A 17,279-nucleotide genomic window follows, 5' to 3' on the forward strand; every position below is an offset into this window, starting at 1 on the left:
AGACAGTAGTAAAGTAATGCTCAAAATTCTCCAAGGCAGGCTTCAGCAATACATGAACTGTGAACTTCCAGATGTTCAACCTGGATTTAGAAAAGGCAGAGGAACCAGAGATCAAATTGCCAACATCCGCTGGATCATCGAAAAAACAACAGAGTTCCAGAAAACATCTGTTTCTGCTTTATTGACTATGCAAAAGCCTTTGACTATGTGGATCACAATAAACTGTGGAAAATTCTGAAAGAGATGGGCATACCAGACCACCTGACCTCCCTCTTGAGGAACCTGTATGGAGGTCAGGAAGCAACAGTTAGGACTGGACATGAAATAACAGACTGCTTCCAAGTAGGAAAAGGAGTACGTCAAGGCTGTATATTGTCACCCTGCTTATTTAACTTATATGCAGAGTACATCATGAGAAACACTGGGCTGGAAGAAGCACAAGCTGGAATCAAGATTGCTCGGAGAAATATCAATAACCTCAGATATGCAGATGACACCACCCTTATGGCAGAAAGTGAAGAGGAACTAAAGCGCCTCTTGATGAAAGTGAAAGTGGAGAGTGAAAAAGTTGGCTTAAAGCTCAACATTCAGAAAACGAAGATCATGGCATGTGGTCCCATCACTTCATGGCAAATAGATGGGGAAACAGTGAGAACAGTGGCTGATTTTATTTTGGGGGGCTCCAAAATCACTCCAGATGGTGACTGCAGCCATGAAATTAAAAGACGCTTACTCCTTGGAAGGAAAGTTATGACCAACCTAGACAGCATATTAAAAAGCAGAGATATTACTTTGTCAACAAAGATCCATCTAGCCAAGGCTATGGTTTTGCCAGTAGTCGTATGGATGTGAGAGTTGGACTATAAAGAAAACTGAGCCCCGAAGAATTGATGCTTTTGAACTGTGGTGTTGGAGAAGACTCCCAAGAGTCCCTTGGACTGCAAGGAGATCCAACCAGTTCATCCTAAAGGAAATCAGTCCTGGGTGTTCATTGGAAGGACTGATGTTGAAGCTGAAACTCCAATATTTTGGCCACCTGATGCGAAGAGCTGACTCATTTGAAAAGACCCTGATGCTGGCAAAGATTGAAGGCAGGAAAAGAAGGGGACAACAGAGGATGAAATGGTTAGATGGCATCACCAACTCAATGGACATGAGTTCGGGTAAACTCCAGGAGTTGGTGATGGACAGGGAGGCCTGGCGTGCTGCGGTTCACGGGGTTGCAAAGAGTTGGATACGACTGAGCAACTGAACTGAATTGAACTGAATTGAACTTTCTTCACATCCATACCAATACTGGTTATAGCTATCCTCCTGGGTTTGAAGTGATATGTCCAACATTTTGCTGATGGCTAATAATATTGAGCATCTTCTAATGTGTTAATTGGTCATTCATGTATCTTCTTTGGAGAAATGTCTATTCATATCCTTTGCTCAATTTTGAATTGATTGTCTTTTTATTAATGAGTTGTAAGATTCAGTGAAAAACTTGGGAAGGATGAATAATAAAAGCTGTCGTTTGGAGTCAGCTTGGCAAAAAAGAAGAAATAAATATTATCCCTATTTTACAGACGAGATAATGTCCAATAATGATAATCAGTGGCAGAGCTAGGTTTCAAGCTAAGTTTGGCTTCAGAAGCCTAGATCTTAGTCTTAACCAAGAATGGACAGTGGTTCCCTCAACTCTTGTAGCTTAATGCCTTGCCCCGGATTCTAAATTACTATAATCTCCCATTAAACTCCTCAGGCCAGCCCGGCGTTCCTTGCCAAACTTCCTCGGAGGCGCCAGCAGATGGCGACGAAGACCCCTGCGGGTCGCTCTATCCGTCGCATGCACCTCTGTGGTGCCGGGCCTCAGGCGCCGTCGCTGCACTTCCGGGCGCCATTCAAGGTGAGGCAGGGGCTCCCCAAACACCCTTACTCTTGCTTTTCCCCAAAATTAGGGACCCGTCTACCCCACTCACAGAGCTCGAAGTCTGGCGGGCCCATACCCGGTCAAGGTGTCCAGCTGGAGGCCGGACAGCCATCGGAGGAGGCAAAGTCATCTGGACGTCTGGGTCCCAGCGAGGCCCAACCGCCTTAAGACCTCGCGCTTCTGCCCTGCTGAGCCGGGTCGCGCTTTTCGTCTGGCTATCCTGGGTGTCCGGAAGCGGAGTACGACTCCTAATTCCCCGCCAGGCGGCGCCGTCAGCCTGGCCTGGATTCCCCTGTGGCTGTGAGCCTTGGCCACCCCAGGGGTGTTGAAATTGGCGAGCAGAGAGGAGAAGCGGGCTGTCGGAAAGCAGTCTACCACTTGGAATAAGTTTTCCCCTGGATTGTGTTTTCCATCATTAAGATCTCCTGAAGTACATATACAAATTCTTATGCTCCACCCTCAAAGATCCTGATTCCGGGGATCTCGGGTGACGTTTTTTATTTAATTTTACTTTTGGCTGCCCTGGGTCTTCCTTGCTTTGCGTGGGCTTTCTTTCCTTGGAGTGAGTAGGGGCTGCTCTTCCTTGCAGTGCCTGCTCTCATTGTGGTGGCTTCTCTCGTTAGGGAGCACTGGGCTCTAGAGTTCAGGCTCAGGAGTTGTGGTGCACGGGTATGTGGAATCTCCCCCGACCAGGGATACCACCCGTGGCCCCTGTGTTGACACGTGGATTCTTAAGCACTGGACCATCAAGGAAGTCTGAAAGTCAGCACTTTTAAAACACCCACTCCAGGTTGATGCTGGTAGTCTGCACACCTCACTTTCAGAAACTCTCATATAACTGATGGAGAGGAACACTACATTGGGTTGGCTATGGGACTCTCTATCTTCAGGAGAGCTTCCAAGAGGAAGTGATTCTAACAGGTCTTTGTACTGAGAGACTAGAATATCTACTGGTTCTTTGCCTCACAGTTATGAATTCCCTCTCCTGCCACTACCAGGATGCAGAAGATCTCAGTGCTGCTTTTCCTGGCCTGGGTGAGCTTCCTCTTCTACGCCGGCATTGCTCTCTTCACCAGTGGCTTCCTGCTCACCCGTTGGGAGCTCACCAACCATAGCAGCTGTCAAGAGCCCCCAGGCCCTGGAGCCCTGCCATGGGGGGGCCGAGGGGAGCCCGGGGCCTGCTGGATGGCTTCCCGATTCTCTCGGCTCGTGTTGGTGGTGATAGATGCTCTGCGATTTGACTTTGCCCAGCCCCAGCGCTCACCTGTTTCTGGGGAGCCTCCTGTCTCCCTGCCTTTCCTGGGTAAAATGGGCTTCTTGCAGAGACTCCTGGAAAGTCAGCCCCACCATGCCAGGCTCTACCAAGCCAAGGCTGACCCCCCGACCACCACCATGCAGCGCCTCAAGGCCTTAACCACCGGCTCACTGCCTACCTTTGTTGATGCTGGCAGTAATTTTGCCAGCAGCGCCATAGTGGAAGATAATCTCATTAAGCAGCTTTCCAGTACAGGTTAGTCCTCTTTGGAGTCCAGGAGTACCTTGGCAAATTTCTTTAGAAGTCAGAGAATCAGAACTTTGGGTGCCTAGCTGCATGTTTGACTAGCTAGTACAGGAAGGAGAAAGAGACCACAGCCCTGCCTGCAGGGAGCACGGGTGCAGGCTGTGTCCTGGAGTTTCTAATCTGCACGGGGTATTGATTTTACTTTTGGGGAGCTCTTGGTCAAGGGGCATGGGAGAGATGAAGAGTTGTGGGTCTGGTATCCTCACAAAGTGTGGAGGAGAAAGAGAATCCAGGCTCTGTCCACTCATTGACTGGGAAAAAGCAAGATGCACCCAGGAAAAACAGAGCAGCCAAGATAGAGCCAGGGTCTGAGGACTAGCAGAGCCTTTTATAGGAACAAGTAGTAAGAAATCTGGGTGGAGTATTGTTGTTAGGGAAAGCTTCCTGGTAGAAAGTGGTAGGCCTCAAAGGATAGAGTTGTTGAATGAACGGCTGTGCCTTAGAGTGCACGGTTGGGAATTCTGATAGATCTTTAAAAGGCCTCTCCTCTTCCTCCTCCCCTGACTCCTATGTCCCTGCAGGAAGACGTGTGGTCTTCATGGGAGATGAAACCTGGAATGATCTTTTCCCTGGAGTTTTCTCCCAAGCTTTATTCTTCCCATCCTTCAATGTCAGAGACCTAGAGACAGTGGACAATGGCATCATGAAACACCTCTATCCAACCAGTGAGCATGGGGTCCAAGGCAGGCCTGACCAAGACTGGGCGGTGGGGAGGGCTGTGTCAGTTACATATTCTGAACCTACCATGGATGCAGTGGCCTGGGCCTGTGTCCTTGGACGTAGGAACATCAGAGCCTGGCTGGGGTTGAAGAGTGAGCCTCAATCCCATGTGCTCAGGTTCTCTCCTTCACAGTGGACAGTGACGAATGGGACGTGCTGATTACTCACTTCCTGGGTGTGGATCACTGTGGCCACAAGCATGACCCTTACCATCCTGAAATGGCTAAGAAACTTACTCAAATGGATAAAATGATCCAGTGAGTGTGGGATTTTGGCTGGGGGAATGGGTTTGTGTCTGAGATGATATGTGGTCCCAAAAGAAAAAAATCCTTATTTGGGGTCCCTTTCTTGGTTGAATTCTGTCTTTAGGCTTTTCTCTGACACTAGTGGTCTCATCCATTTTGAGTAACTCAGTGTGTGGTTTCGGGCAGTAGGGTTGGTGCTAAAGAAGTGTCTTTTTGCCAGATGTCTAGGCCCCACTAATGGAGTTATGGCTGGGGGTAAATGGGCCCCTGAAAAAAATATTTATCTCTCCCTACCTCCTGACACATTTCTTGATCCCCCCAGGGGACTTGTGAAGCGTCTGAAGAACGACACACTGCTGGTGGTGACTGGGGACCATGGGATGACCATTAGTGGGAACCATGGAGGAGAGAGTGAGCTGGAAACCTCAGCTGCACTTTTTCTATATAGTCCCAGAGCTCTCTTCCCCAGCGCTCCTGCAGAGGTAAGGCCTGAGATGTGCTTTGTGTGGTTTCCTGCTATTCAACTTGCATCATGATCATAGCATTCTTGTGGATCTCTCCATTTTAATCCCCCAAATTCATGACCTTGGGTATCCTTCACTCTTGTTTCCTGCCTAAGTCCCCTATGTCTTCCACTCCAAACACTGATCTTACCTCTTTTTTTTTTTTGGCTGCTCTACATGGCATGAGGAATCTTAGTTTACTGACCAAGGATTGAACCTATTCTCCCTGCAGTAGAATCACAGAGTCTTAACCACTGGGCCAGGAAGTCCTCTTTGGTGAACCCGTTGACCCCGTCCCTGTTCTCTAGGAGCCAGAGATAATTCCTCAAATCAGCCTTGTACCTACGCTGGCCCTGCTGCTGGGCCTGCCCATCCCATTTGGAAACATCGGGGAGGTGATAGCTGAGGTGTTCTCAGAGATCGAAGACTCCCAGCCTCGCTTCTCCGCTCTGGCCCAAGCCTCAGCTCTGCATCTCAATGCCCAGCAGGTAAGTAATGGGCTGGGCTTCCAGGTGACAGAGTTAAGTTGGGCATGGGAGAATCATAATGACCCACTTGATTATCCCTTGTTCAGTCTTAATCACACATTCCATAGCCATATCCTCCCTCTCCCTCTGTCCTAGAGAGATTTTGGGATCCTGATTTCCAGGTACCCTCTTTGGTAGTACCTATCTTTGCCCGCGTCCCAATTTATGTCTCTGAGCTTCTCCCCTTGGCCTCTGATCTTTTTTGCCAGGTGTCCCGATTTCTTCACCCCTACTCAGCCACTGCTCAGGACCTTCAAGTTCAGGAGCTGCATCGATTGCAGAAGCTCTTCTCCAAGGCTTCTGCTGACTACCAGCGACTTCTGCAGAGCCCCCAGGGGGCTGAGGCAGTGCTCCAAACTGTGATTCCTGAGCTGCAGCAGTTCCTGCGGGGAGTTCGGGCCATGTGCATTGAGTCTTGGGCTCGTTTTTCTCTGGTCCGCATGGCAGGGGGTGCTGCTCTTCTGGCTGCTACCTGCTTTCTTTGCCTACTGGTATCCCAGTGGGCAACATCCCCAGCCTTCTATTTCGGCCCTCTCCTAAAACCCACAGCCTTGGGTCTGAGTGGCGCCATGGTGTGTGCTGGACTCCTGGCATCTACTGGGCTGAAGCTGGATTCCATGGTTCTAGGGGCCATGGCTGCAGTGGGCTCACTCCTGCCTTTTCTGTGGAAAGCTTGGGCGAGCTGGGGATCGAAAAGGCCCCTGGCCTCTCTCCTTCCCATGCCTGGGCCAGTCCTGTTACTCCTGCTCATTCGCTTTGCTGGTTTCTTCTCTGATAGCTATATTATAACCGAAGCCAGGGTTGCCCCCTTCCTTTTGATCTCACTCATCTTGCTCCTGGTTGCCCGACTTCACTGGGAGGGCAAGCTGCTGCCACCTAAGCTATTCTCGATACCTCGCCTTGGCTTTTTGACTCCAGCAGGTCCCCCGCAATACAGTGCCATGCATGCCGTGGGACTTGGAGTTGGGTTGCTTTTATGTATAAGGCTAGCTGGACTTTTTTATCGCTGCCATGAAGAGACACCTGTTTGTAGCTCCTCTCCCTTGCTGAGTCCCTTGCGATCCACAGTGGATGGTCGAACCAAGAATTTGTGGTATGGAGCTTGTGTCGGGGCGCTGGTGGCCCTGTTAGCCTCTGTGCGGCTGTGGCTTCACTGCTATGGTAATCTCAAGAGCCCTGAGCCCCCTGTGCTCTTTGTGCGCTGGGGTCTGCCCCTAATGGGACTGGGCACTGCTGCCTACTGGGCATTGGCATCAGGGGCAGATGAAGCACCCCCGCGTCTCCGGGCCCTGGTCTCTGGGGCATCAGTTATGTTGCCTCGGGCTGTGGCAGGGTTGGCCGCTTCAGGGCTCATGCTGCTGCTCTGGAGGCCTGTGACAGTGCTGGTGAAGGCCACAACAGGTGCTCCAAGGACCAGGACTGTCCTCACTCCCTTCTCAGGTCCCCCCACTTCTCAGGCTGACCTGGATTATGTGGTTCCTCAAATCTACCGACACATACAAGAGGAGTTCCGGGGCCGGCTAGAGAGGACCAAATCTCAGGGTCTGCTGACGGTGGCTGCCTATCAGTTGGGGAGCGTCTACTCAGCTGCTGTGGTTACGGCCCTTACCCTCTTGGCCTTCCCACTTCTGCTATTGCATGCAGAGCGCATTAGCCTTGTGTTCCTGCTTCTGTTTCTGCAGAGCTTCCTTCTCCTGCATCTGCTTGCTGCCGGGATACCCATCACCACCCCTGGTAAATACATGTCTCAGTCCTGATTCATCCACGGACAGTAGGGATGTAAGTTCGGCCCCTCTTATCTTTAGGGAGGTGTTGCTCCTCAGGATCTTCACCTTGATACAGGGTCTCACACCTCCCAGTCAAGAGGGTCTTCCTGATGTCTTCTCCCTTATCTACTGTAGCCAACTGAACCCTCACATTGACTTTCAGGGCCAGCAGAATTCATGGAGGAGATAGACACACAGTACTCTAAGACTCAGTTTTTATGGAAATGCTGCACCCTCATGAGTGCATTTCCGGATTTTCCAGTGATAAGAGATAGTGAACTGTGTGTATATGAGAGAAAGAAGTTGACCACAGATTAGAGCAGGGGGCTTTGTGCCAGGGAGGGAATTAGAATAACAGAGTGTTGATTATTAGAAGGTTGGGGTGTTGGGGATGTGTGTATGTAGGAGACTTAGCACTGAGGTGGTAGTTGTGTGTGACCTCGGGGCAGTGGGCTGTGGGGTAGGGAGTGGGACATGACTGTAAAGAGGCATATCTGTTCCCCCAGGTCCTTTTACTGTGCCATGGCATGCAGTTTTTGCATGGGCCCTCATGGCCACACAGACCTTCTATACCACCGGCCACCAGCCTGTCTTTTCAGCTATCCAATGGCATGCAGCCTTCGTGGGAGTCTCAGAGAGTCGTGACTTTACCTGGCTGTCTGCTTTCCTGGTGGGAGCCAACACCTTTGCCTCCCATATTCTCTTTGCAGGTACTTCCTCATTCCTCCTTTGCTTCCACTGTGGCTTTGTGGAAGGAAAGGAAGCCCCTGCATTTGAGTAGGGAAAGATCATTTTGTTAGATCTTTGGCACCCCTTGGCCTGTGCTGATTGGAGGCTGAGCCAGCTAGAGTACTTGGGGGACAGGGTGACCTGGTCCATGGGTCTTCCCTTGATTCTAGCCCTGCCTTTCTCTGAGGCAGTAGGTTGCCCGTTGCTCCTGCTCTGGCCCTTTCTGTGTGAGAATCAAGGATCCCAGAAGAGGCGGCAGCCCCCAGGAAATGAAGCTGAGGCCAGAGTCAGGCCTGAGGAGGAGCAGGAGCCACGGATGGAAATGCGGCTCCGGGATGCACCTCACCACTTCAGTGCAGCACTGCTGCAGCTGGGCCTCAAGTACCTCTTTGTCCTTGGTATTCAGGTGAGTGCAAGGGACAGATCATGGAGTTAGTGATCTTTTCACATGCGTGGACATCACCTTCTTTCACACTTTGCCAAAACCCTAGGAGAGAGCCTTGATTGAAGCTTAGATAAGTGACGTAATTTCCCAAAGGCCAGTGACCTCAAATGGCAATACTGAGACTTGAACCTGGGTCTCCATCCTGGTCTTGGATTGTTTCCTCTCTACAGGCTAGATCTGGACTTGATGGTTGCATATGGGGATTACTCCATTGGACAGACTGGAAAAGCTGAGGTGATGGTCAGGATTCTTTCCCAAGCTGTGATAATTAATCTTCCTTTCCTTCAGAGGCAGAGTGTATGGCTCTGACATGCCCTCCACCCTGAGAAGCCGAGCCTGAGTGTTAAGAGACACAGATGAATAGTGCTTGTCCACGGTCACACTGCAAGTCGTAGTAGGGCCAAGAAAAGAATTAGGTTTCCTAACTCTTAGCCCAGAGTTCTTTCCACTGACAGGTACTGCTTTCCTTCCCCTTCCATTCTTCACAGGGGTCTACAGCAACTCTCTACTTGACCCACTTCCTTCTCCCCTTCCCAAATAACTTGACCCCTCCTCTCTTCCCTCAGATTCTGGCCTGTGTCTTGGCAGCCTCCATCCTCCGCAGGCATCTCTTGGTCTGGAAGGTGTTTGCCCCCAAGTGAGTGGATTTGCTTGAGAAATGTTGTTGTGGGGAGGGTGAACTTTGGATTAAACAGTGAACATCCAGAATGGACAAGGTTTTGCCTCAGTGGGGAAAAGACTCTAGATCTACTGTTTGTGTCCTTTGAGATTCTCTACTTTTCTTTGCAGGTTCATTTTTGAGGCCATGGGCTTCATTGTGAGCAGCGTGGGACTTTGTCTAGGCATAGCTTTGGTGATGCGAGTAGATGGTGCTGTGAGCTCCTGGTTCAGGCAGTTAGTTCTGACCCAACAGAAAGCTGGAGAACAATCTAGCCTGGTCTGTACGGGTGCTGGATCATCTGCAAGAAAGGCTCAGCCACACCTCTTACCACCATGCAGCCAGGACCTACTGGCATCTGGGACTTCATTATTTTATAATTCAAGATCATAGTAGAGCCTAATTCCTAACTCCTGCATTGGATACATCTGAGCGACTGAGGGGCTGTCTCCAAAGTGGAATAAAATAATAATGTAAATATATGTGTCTGAGGTATGGGGAAGCCCTGACTGTCCTGTAGGGGATATGAAGAAGTTCTGTCTCCCTTATTCAGGCACAGATGGGATCAGCTGTCTTACGCAGACCTGGCTGCATTTAAGACCCTTTGAGAAGTGGTTGGAGTTGTCTGAATTCACTTCTCCCAACTCTTTGCAAATCCCTACTGTTATTCCACCTGCCATTTCCCTTTGCCATGGGACGTATTTTACTAAATTCTTTTGCTTTGGCTGATAACAGAGCCGCATCATGGGGCACCGACTCACTATCTGAAGCCCCAGTAGTGCTGTGTCTCCTCCTCGACGTGTATTCTTACTTCAGAACACTCTGCCCTTCTCTCCTGTGGCGGCCTCCCTGGATCAGACCTACTTGCCCATCTAACACACCTTGTCCTGTTGATTATTCCTGACTTGGGGCCAAAACCGTATGAATCTGAAGATCCTAAGATGTCTCCAGTGCCCCTCTATGTTGTGTTGAAGTGCTGGCATGAAATCCTCATGGAAATGTCCACCAAAGTAATGGGAAGCAGTTTCTGAGGAGAAGGGTCCGGACTGGGGTTTGAAGTTTGAGGGTGCCCAGAATAGGAAGAGATGTGACCACTTGAAGAGATGAGGTATATGATTTGCAAATAATTTCTTCCACTTTGTGACTTTTCTTTGAATTTTCTTGTATTTATTTTCTATTGAGAAATCATCTCTGAATTTTTCCCCCCAGTTTTATTGAGATATAATTGACATCACTGTTTAAGGTGTACAGCATAATGGTTTGACTTACATCTTTGATGGTGTCTTTGTGGCAGAGAGGTTTTAATTTTAATCGAGTCCAGTTTATCCATTTTGAGTTGACTTTGTAGATGGCAAGGGTTGCAGTTTGTTTCTTCTTTGCATATGGAGCTCCAGTTCTGTTCCCTCCATTTGTTGAAAGGATTGGGCAGGTACATTTGAGCAGTGCAGGGTGCACAAGCATGGGGCTGCACTGCCAGCTAGTCGGACTGCATGCGGTTGAACAGACTGGTGAGCACGTTGGTGCTTCATGGTGATAGGATGTGCTGATTACCAAGGGTCTCCGTCTCCAGTCAGTTCTTATTTATTTATTTATTTATTTAACTTATGGCTATGCTAGGTCTTTGGTGCTGCACCTAAAATTTCTCTAGTTGACAGGAGCAGGGGCTACTACTCTTCCTTGTGGTGGGCTGGCTTCTCCTTGGGTGACTTCTCTTGTTGCAGCTGGCAGAATCAGTAGTTGTGGCTCCTGGGCTTAGTTGCCCCGAGGCATGTGGGGTCCTCCAACGTCAGGAATCGAACCTTGATCCCTGCAATGGGGATCTCAACCACTGGACCACCAGGAAGTCCTGGTCAGTTCTTTTTGAAGAGACTTCTGGAGCTGGAGTTTTCCTGGCGGCTCCCACTGGTACTACAACTCCCAGCATGCATAGGACGGGTCAGCCTGCCGCGGCGGGGGAAGTTCCCGGCCGATGGGGGCCTTTAGCTGAGAGGGAAGGACTTCGCCGCGGGTTCCGGGTGTTGAGGTCAACTTCCCAAGGCTTTGGCAACCTCGATGGCTGAACAGCGGGACGGCGAGCCCTACGGCCTCCCCAGTCAGACACGCCTCCGGTCTCTGGCCCGTCTCTGCCTCCCTTTCTGGTCTGGCCTCTTGTTTCTTCTTCCAATTTCCCGCGAAGAGTAAGTAACCCTGGAAGACGACCAACCGCGGCCTAGCATTTTGCCAACTGGGCCAACCAGAAGCGCGGGTAGAAAAGGCGGAGGTGGAATCCCCGCCAAGCAGGGGAGAGTTCGTTTCTCCCGGAAACGGTAGGCCGTCCTGATTGGAACCCCGCGAACAGCAAAGGATTCTTGGCCGGGGGCAGAAGTGCACGAACCCTTTCTTCCTTGCTCAGTGGGGGCTTAAGGCTTACCCTTCAGCAGCCCCCTTCAGGTGTCTGGCCCCAGCCTTGGCTATCATGGCTCACCAGACTCCTCTGGGCTCTTCAGCCTCACACGTCAGCTGCCTGGACCTGTGGAGGGAAAAGAATGACCAGCTAGTTCGACAGGCCAAGGTAACGCTGTTGCTGGGACCCTTGCTTTGCAACCCCCAGATACCAGGAAAAGGGTATGCAGTGGATTTACTCTGGCCAGTGGGTAGGGGCTGAGCTTGACCTCCCCTAAAGAACCAGAAATGGCTGGAGAATGAAACTCCTTGCCACAGCTGCAAGGAAAGTACTATTACCCCATCCTAAATTTGACAGGTTGCTCAGGACTCAAGTCTGCCTATGAGGCGACAGCAGTTGGCTCAGGATGCACTGGAAGGGCTCAGGGGACTCCTCTGTAGTCTGCGGGGTAAGTAGGGCCCTCCCCAGGATGGTCACTCCTGCCCTCCACATCCAGAGACCAGTTCCTGTTCTGCATGTCTAGAATTGAAGCGATTACTCAGGGGGTAAGTCCTGTTTAAGACACAGACAGGACTGGAATGGAACCATCATTGTACAGGTGAATCTCTCTCTTCCTTAGGCACACACACACATACATACATAGGCACACAGAAGCATGTGAAGAAGTGATTTCCAAGACGGTCTATTTGGAAAACATTCTGGCTGTTCCATTACACACACACACACACACACACACACACACACACACGGAAGCATTTGAGGAAACAGTTTCCAAGATGGCCTATTTGGAAAACATTGTGGCCGTTCTATAATCTACCAGAGTACCAGAGTGGGTTCTTTATTGAGGACATTTTGGTTGGGGTGGGGTGATCTCTTTCACCTGAGAGTGGTCTGTGAGATCAGCATTTGTGGCTCCAGGGCTACCTGCGACTGTTTCTGTTCTGCCTTTGGAACTGACTGTCATCTGCAACTTTATCACCCTGAGGGCAAACCTGGCACAGGGTTTCACTGAGGACCTGGCACAGGATATCCAGCAGGGCCTAGAGAGAGGTAAGGGCCAGAGATTGCTTTCCGTGCCCCTGCCAGCCTCAGTCTGGGCTTAAGTTCTTGCAGGGGGATAGGAACAACATAATCTGTCACCTCCCAGAGATGCCCTGATCCTCCATGTATTCCTCAGACCAGGAGCTCCTTTGTGACCTTTGGGCTCCTGCAGAGAAGGAAAGCTAGAGATGAGGTTGCACCTCAGCTCTATGTGTGTGTATACTCTACAGTGCTGGAGACGCAGGGGCAGCTGGAAGCCAGGCTGGAACATGGGCTCTGGGGGCTGTGGGACTCCACCCTCCGTGTTTCCTCCCTTCTGCCGGAGCTGCTCCCTGCCCTTCACCACCTTGCCGGCCTGCAGGCTGCCCTCTGGCTGACCACTAACTGTCTTGGGGACCTGACCTTGCTGCTGCAGACCCTGACTGTTAGCCAGGTAATTCAGATAGTGATCTGGATCTAAGGGTCTCTTTCCTCCTCCCATCCTTCCTAGCTGCAGTATCATTATTATGTGCTGGAAAGGCTGCTGGGTTGGTGTTCAGAAGACCCCGGTTCTCTCAGGACTCTTAAGTGACCTTGCTCTGATTTGTTCCTCATTGGAGGCATTTTCTTGGGAGCTTGATTATCTTGGGTAGAATTAGGGCTCTCGTGACCTTGCTGAAGTCACTTCCCTGCTTCAGTCTTTGTGTCAGTAACCCAAACATGGTCCCTGCTCTGTGTTCTTGTGGACTTATCCTGAGTGAGAAGGCTCATTAAGATTATCACTGCCCCAGGTTTTTATTCCTACCTGTATCCTTTCCCCTCAGCTATTAATCTCTTAGAAATGAGGGAACAAGAATCAAGAGGATCCTTGAGTTTAAAGTCCAGTCGGGGCAGACTGAGATAGAGAGGGGGTAGTTAAAAGCCTGGAACCTCTCATCATCCTTCTTCCCCAGAGCAGAGCCTCTGAAGATATGCTGCTGCTTCTGAAAACTTGGAGACCCCCAGCTGAGGAGTCAGATGCTCCGCTGACCCTGCAGGATGCCCGAGGCTTGAGGGATGTCCTTCTGACAGCATTTGCCTATCGTCAAGGCCAGTTAACAATCTGACTTGTCCCTTCCTCTTCACTTCCTGTCTTAAGAAGTCCTCTGGGCTCATGTCTTTTCTGTCCTGTACCATTCAGCTTGGTGGAACTTCTCTGTGCTCTTCTTCCCCATCAGGCCCACTTGCCCTGTTGGCCTCTCTAAGCTCACAGCCTGCTTGCCCACAGGCCTCCAGGAGCTGATCACAGGGAGCTTGCCCAAGGCACTGAGCAGCCTGCATGAAGCGGCCTCAGGTCTGTGCCCACGGTCTCTGTTGGTCCAGGTATACACAGCCCTGGGGACCTGTCTTCGTAAGATGGTAAAGACCGTCCTAGCATGAGTTGGAGAAACCACAGTTTTCTACTTTGTGAGGGTAGCTGAGGCTTGTGTCCTTTGTGTCCTTTCTGCCCCCTAGGGCAGTCCACAGAGAGCTCTGCTCTACTTGGTTGCAGCCCTGAAAGAGGGATCAACCTGGGGTCCCCCGCTTCTGGAGGCCTCCAGGCTATATCAGCAACTGGGGAACATAGCAGCGGAGATTGAGAGTCTGGAGCTGCTGGTTGAGGTAAGGAACTATGCCAGGCGAAGATGCAGGTAATGCTGAGATGCTTGTGCTTGTGTGACTAGTCAAGGTTTAAGTAGAAGGATATATAGTTCCCGGAGATTATAGAAACTTTCTTCTTTTTGTTAGGCTTTGAGTATCACTCGTATCCCTGAAGCCCGTCAGCTTCTCATTGAGGTAGAGTTATTACTCCCACAACCTGACCCAGCCTCACCCCTTCACTGTGGCACACAGAGCCAGGCCAAGTACCTGCTAGCAAGCCGATGCCTACAGACTGGAAGGTGAGGTTCCATCTTGCTCACCTGAACTCCCCTTCCCACTTCTGATGGCACCCCTGTGGTGTGACTCTGCTTCTGTTCTTGCAAGTTGAGAGGATAAATAAATCAGGAGTGGGACATGGGTCCCCACTATCAGCTTCCTGCCTTGCTGCTGGACCTGAGCTGAGGACTCTTTTCCCTGTCACTAACCTCCTGTATCTTGAAAACTCTATAAAGTCTTCTCCCAGATCCAGTCTGTAAATAGTGTAGATCCATACTGAGCCAATGTTGGAGTCCCACACCTCACCCTTCCCTCACCCCAGGGCCCTTAGCTAAGAGCTTTTGGAGGGCCCTGCTATGGCCTAAAGTGAGGCTCGTGGGTTATGACTCTTCAGGGCAGCAGACGCTGCAGAACATTACCTGGACCTGCTCGCCCTGTTGCTGGATGGCTCAGAGCCAAAGGTGGGTATGCCACGTTTCTATGTAGTGGGGTGGGAGAGTTGGAGTTTCCTTTGGAGTAGAGCAGGAGTGCTTTTTTCTGACCTTTCCTCTGCTCTTTTTTTTGTCCATTCTGGGAGACCAGACTGGGAAGGTTCCCAGAGCAAGGGAGATCCAGGGCAGCAAGCAGTGGATGGTCCCTGCATGGTACTAGAGCCTGGTGATGATACTAGAGCCTTGGAGGTAGTGGTTCACGTCTCCTCAAGACACTGCATTGCATTCTCTTCCCACCGCAGTTCTCCCCACCACCTTGCCCTCCAGGGCCCTGTGTACCTGAGTTGTTTTTGGAGGCAGCAGCAGCGTTGATCCAGGCAGGCCGAGCCCAGGATGCTTTGACCGTATGTGAGGAGCTGCTTAGCCGTACATCATTTCTGCTTCCCAAGAGGCCTCGGCTGTGGGAAGATGCCAGAAGAAGAACCAAAGAGTCACCACACTGCTCACACTGGGTCTCTGCTACCCATCTGCTTCAGGGCCAAGCTTGGGTGCAACTGGGGGCCCAAAAGGAGGCAATTAGTGAATATAGCCGGTGAGTTCAGAAAGCCAACCAGGACCCTAGGGTAAATGTGGAGGGATAATTTTGTAACTGGGACCTGAGTTGGTAAGCTCTATTCTTAATCTACTCACCCCAGAGTTTCTGAGGTTAACTCTTCTTTACCCCTGCTCTCTATCCCACTTCAGGTGTCTTGAGCTGCTCTTCCGGGCCACACCTAAGGATAAAGAACAAGGTGAGCTAGACTTAGTTTTTCTGTGGTGGTGGTGGTTTCATTTCCATGTGTCCTAGCCCACCAAGAGATTTAAGAGAAAGGGACTCCAAACACAAGAGATACGGCATTGAGGTTTTGGGGATGGTCTGGCTGGAAACAAATGTCTTGATTTTTGGAGAGGTCCCCAGGGCCTGCTTCCAGCTGTGAGCAGGGGTGTACGTCAGATATGGCACTACAACAGCTTCAGACAGCTGCCCTCATTAGTCGTGGACTGGAATGGGTGGCCCTTGGCCAGGATACCAAAGCCCTACAGGACTTCCTTCTCAGTGTGCAGATGTGCCCAGGTATGTACATATGCAGGCATGAGCTATGCACAGATGTGTAAGGACAGAGAGGGCCATGGGGGAGGTACTTGGGGATTAGTGTAAGAGTGATGTTCTTTGATTGGAGGGGTGAATGGGGTCGTGCCTGTATATATGTAGGGATACATAACAGTTGTGCAGACATATGCAAGACATACAGGCATGTGTGAAGGCCTCCCGGGAGTTCTCTAGGCTTCCTAATGTCTTTAGACACAAAGACCATACCTGTGCTGAGAGTATGTTGGGCAGGAGCAGGGTCAGCTGAGCCCTTTGTCCTGGGCAGGAAGTACCCAGGATTAGGCATTATTGGCAATGATGTATCCCTGACTCCATGTAGGCAAAACACATCACTGCTCTAGGCCTTAGTTTCCCCTTTTATAAAATGATGTTAAGTCTGTGTCAAGTTCTAAGGCCCTGTGCTCTGGGCTGGGGCTACAGGTAATCAAGATGCTTCCTATCACCTGCTTCAGACTCTGAGGAGGCTGGATCGGAGGGATGAGGCCACTGCTCTCTGGCGGAGGCTGGAGGCCCAAACTGAGTTGCCACAGGAGAATACTGCATGGTGAGGTTAAGGGGGCAGCTGGCTTCTAGAGTCCTTAGGCCTATTGGGGGTGGTGGTGAATCAAGGGAGTGAATGGCTATTCAGTCTTCTGCCTGTCCTCCCTTAAACATCACCCTTTTTGCTTTCAGGTCCTTCCCCCTGTACTTAGAAACCTGTTTGGGCTGGATCCGTCCCCCTGACCGTGAAACCCTTTGTGAGGAATTTCAGACATCTGGAGACTTGTGACCTGTAGCTGCCATGTTTCAAAGAACCAGAACTGGGGCCTCAGTGGGCCATCTGTGGGAAGGGCTTTCTGCCATCCCATCCTTGGGAAATGTGGCTGGAGCTGATCATTCCAGTATATGTCTGGCATTGGAGAGGTTGATGGTAGTCCTGTAAAATTTGGTCTGGTTACTGCTATTCTGATTCCAGAGAAGTCCTGCTTCCACCAACAAGGCATTGACTTGCTCATATCCTGTTTCCCTTTTCATGTGTTGAGTAAAATTTCGTATCTATCTGTTGTCTGCCTACTACATATACTTGGGTGGGAAGGCTCACAGCTTAGCTTTCTGATTCAATTGAGTGCTGGATGTCCATGATACCCTCTCCCAACATCATCTACCTTATGAGCCTCGAGAAAGGGCTAAGGGAATCCTTACTCAAGAAGCAGTACCTTTAATCCTTGTTACCTGAAAGCAAAAATTCTTAGAGGAAAGAATTTCCCACCTCCACCCTAATCCCAAATTTGGATTTCCACTGTTTGAGTCAAATATGTCTGTGTCAATAGGGGGTGAAGGGTGAATGCAG

General features: G+C 50.5%; 2 protein-coding genes across 10 annotated transcripts; both read left to right on the top strand.

Moving 5' to 3' along the window:
- Positions 1-1,853: 1,853 nt before the first annotated feature.
- Positions 1,854-10,250, top strand: PIGO (phosphatidylinositol glycan anchor biosynthesis, class O). 4 transcript variants are annotated; one of them, XM_010846109.1, is made up of 11 exons: positions 1,854-1,891; positions 2,914-3,425; positions 3,998-4,141; positions 4,330-4,453; positions 4,764-4,923; positions 5,253-5,432; positions 5,681-7,205; positions 7,744-7,947; positions 8,158-8,372; positions 8,978-9,048; positions 9,201-10,250. In XM_010846109.1, the coding sequence occupies exons 2-11, from the start codon at positions 2,915-2,917 to the stop codon at positions 9,460-9,462; spliced, it is 3,396 nt and encodes a 1,131-aa protein (XP_010844411.1). In that variant the 5' UTR covers positions 1,854-1,891; position 2,914; the 3' UTR covers positions 9,463-10,250. The 4 variants fall into 4 exon arrangements, with proteins under 4 accessions (XP_010844411.1, XP_010844409.1, XP_010844412.1 ...); XM_010846107.1 differs by having other exon boundaries at positions 1,855-2,402; positions 2,885-3,425; XM_010846110.1 differs by having other exon boundaries at positions 1,855-2,402.
- An 11-nt stretch (positions 10,251-10,261) lies between these two features.
- On the top strand, positions 10,262-16,991 carry FANCG (Fanconi anemia, complementation group G). 6 transcript variants are annotated; one of them, XR_825780.1, is made up of 14 exons: positions 10,262-11,620; positions 11,810-11,900; positions 12,371-12,502; positions 12,724-12,926; positions 13,426-13,561; positions 13,740-13,870; positions 13,967-14,113; positions 14,240-14,391; positions 14,763-14,829; positions 15,102-15,391; positions 15,544-15,590; positions 15,750-15,913; positions 16,370-16,493; positions 16,622-16,991. XR_825780.1 is itself a non-coding variant. In XM_010846112.1 (14 exons), exons 1-14 carry the CDS (start codon positions 11,525-11,527, stop codon positions 16,716-16,718), a joined length of 1,845 nt encoding a protein of 614 aa, XP_010844414.1. In that variant the 5' UTR covers positions 10,262-11,524; the 3' UTR covers positions 16,719-16,991. The 6 variants fall into 6 exon arrangements, 4 of the variants coding, with proteins under 4 accessions (XP_010844414.1, XP_010844413.1, XP_010844415.1 ...); XR_825781.1 differs by having other exon boundaries at positions 15,758-15,913; positions 16,402-16,493; XM_010846112.1 differs by having other exon boundaries at positions 16,402-16,493.
- The last annotated feature ends 288 nt before the right edge of the window (positions 16,992-17,279 follow it).

Source organism: Bison bison, unplaced genomic scaffold (genome assembly GCF_000754665.1).
Source record: "Bison bison bison isolate TAMUID 2011002044 unplaced genomic scaffold, Bison_UMD1.0 scf7180017864230, whole genome shotgun sequence".
Taxonomy (NCBI): domain Eukaryota; kingdom Metazoa; phylum Chordata; class Mammalia; order Artiodactyla; family Bovidae; genus Bison; species Bison bison.

Coding starts and splice junctions, on each gene's coding strand:
- FANCG (XM_010846111.1), top strand. CDS start 11,525: ATGGCTCACCAGACTCCTCTGGGCTCTTCAGCCTCACACGTCAGCTGC. Junction 15,591..15,757: donor ACCTAAGGATAAAGAACAAG/GTGAGCTAGACT, acceptor AGAGGTCCCCAG/GGCCTGCTTCCAGCTGTGAG. Junction 15,914..16,369: donor CAGTGTGCAGATGTGCCCAG/GTATGTACATAT, acceptor CTGGGGCTACAG/GTAATCAAGATGCTTCCTAT.
- PIGO (XM_010846109.1), top strand. CDS start 2,915: ATGCAGAAGATCTCAGTGCTGCTTTTCCTGGCCTGGGTGAGCTTCCTC. Junction 3,426..3,997: donor TAAGCAGCTTTCCAGTACAG/GTTAGTCCTCTT, acceptor ATGTCCCTGCAG/GAAGACGTGTGGTCTTCATG. Junction 4,924..5,252: donor TCCCCAGCGCTCCTGCAGAG/GTAAGGCCTGAG, acceptor CCTGTTCTCTAG/GAGCCAGAGATAATTCCTCA.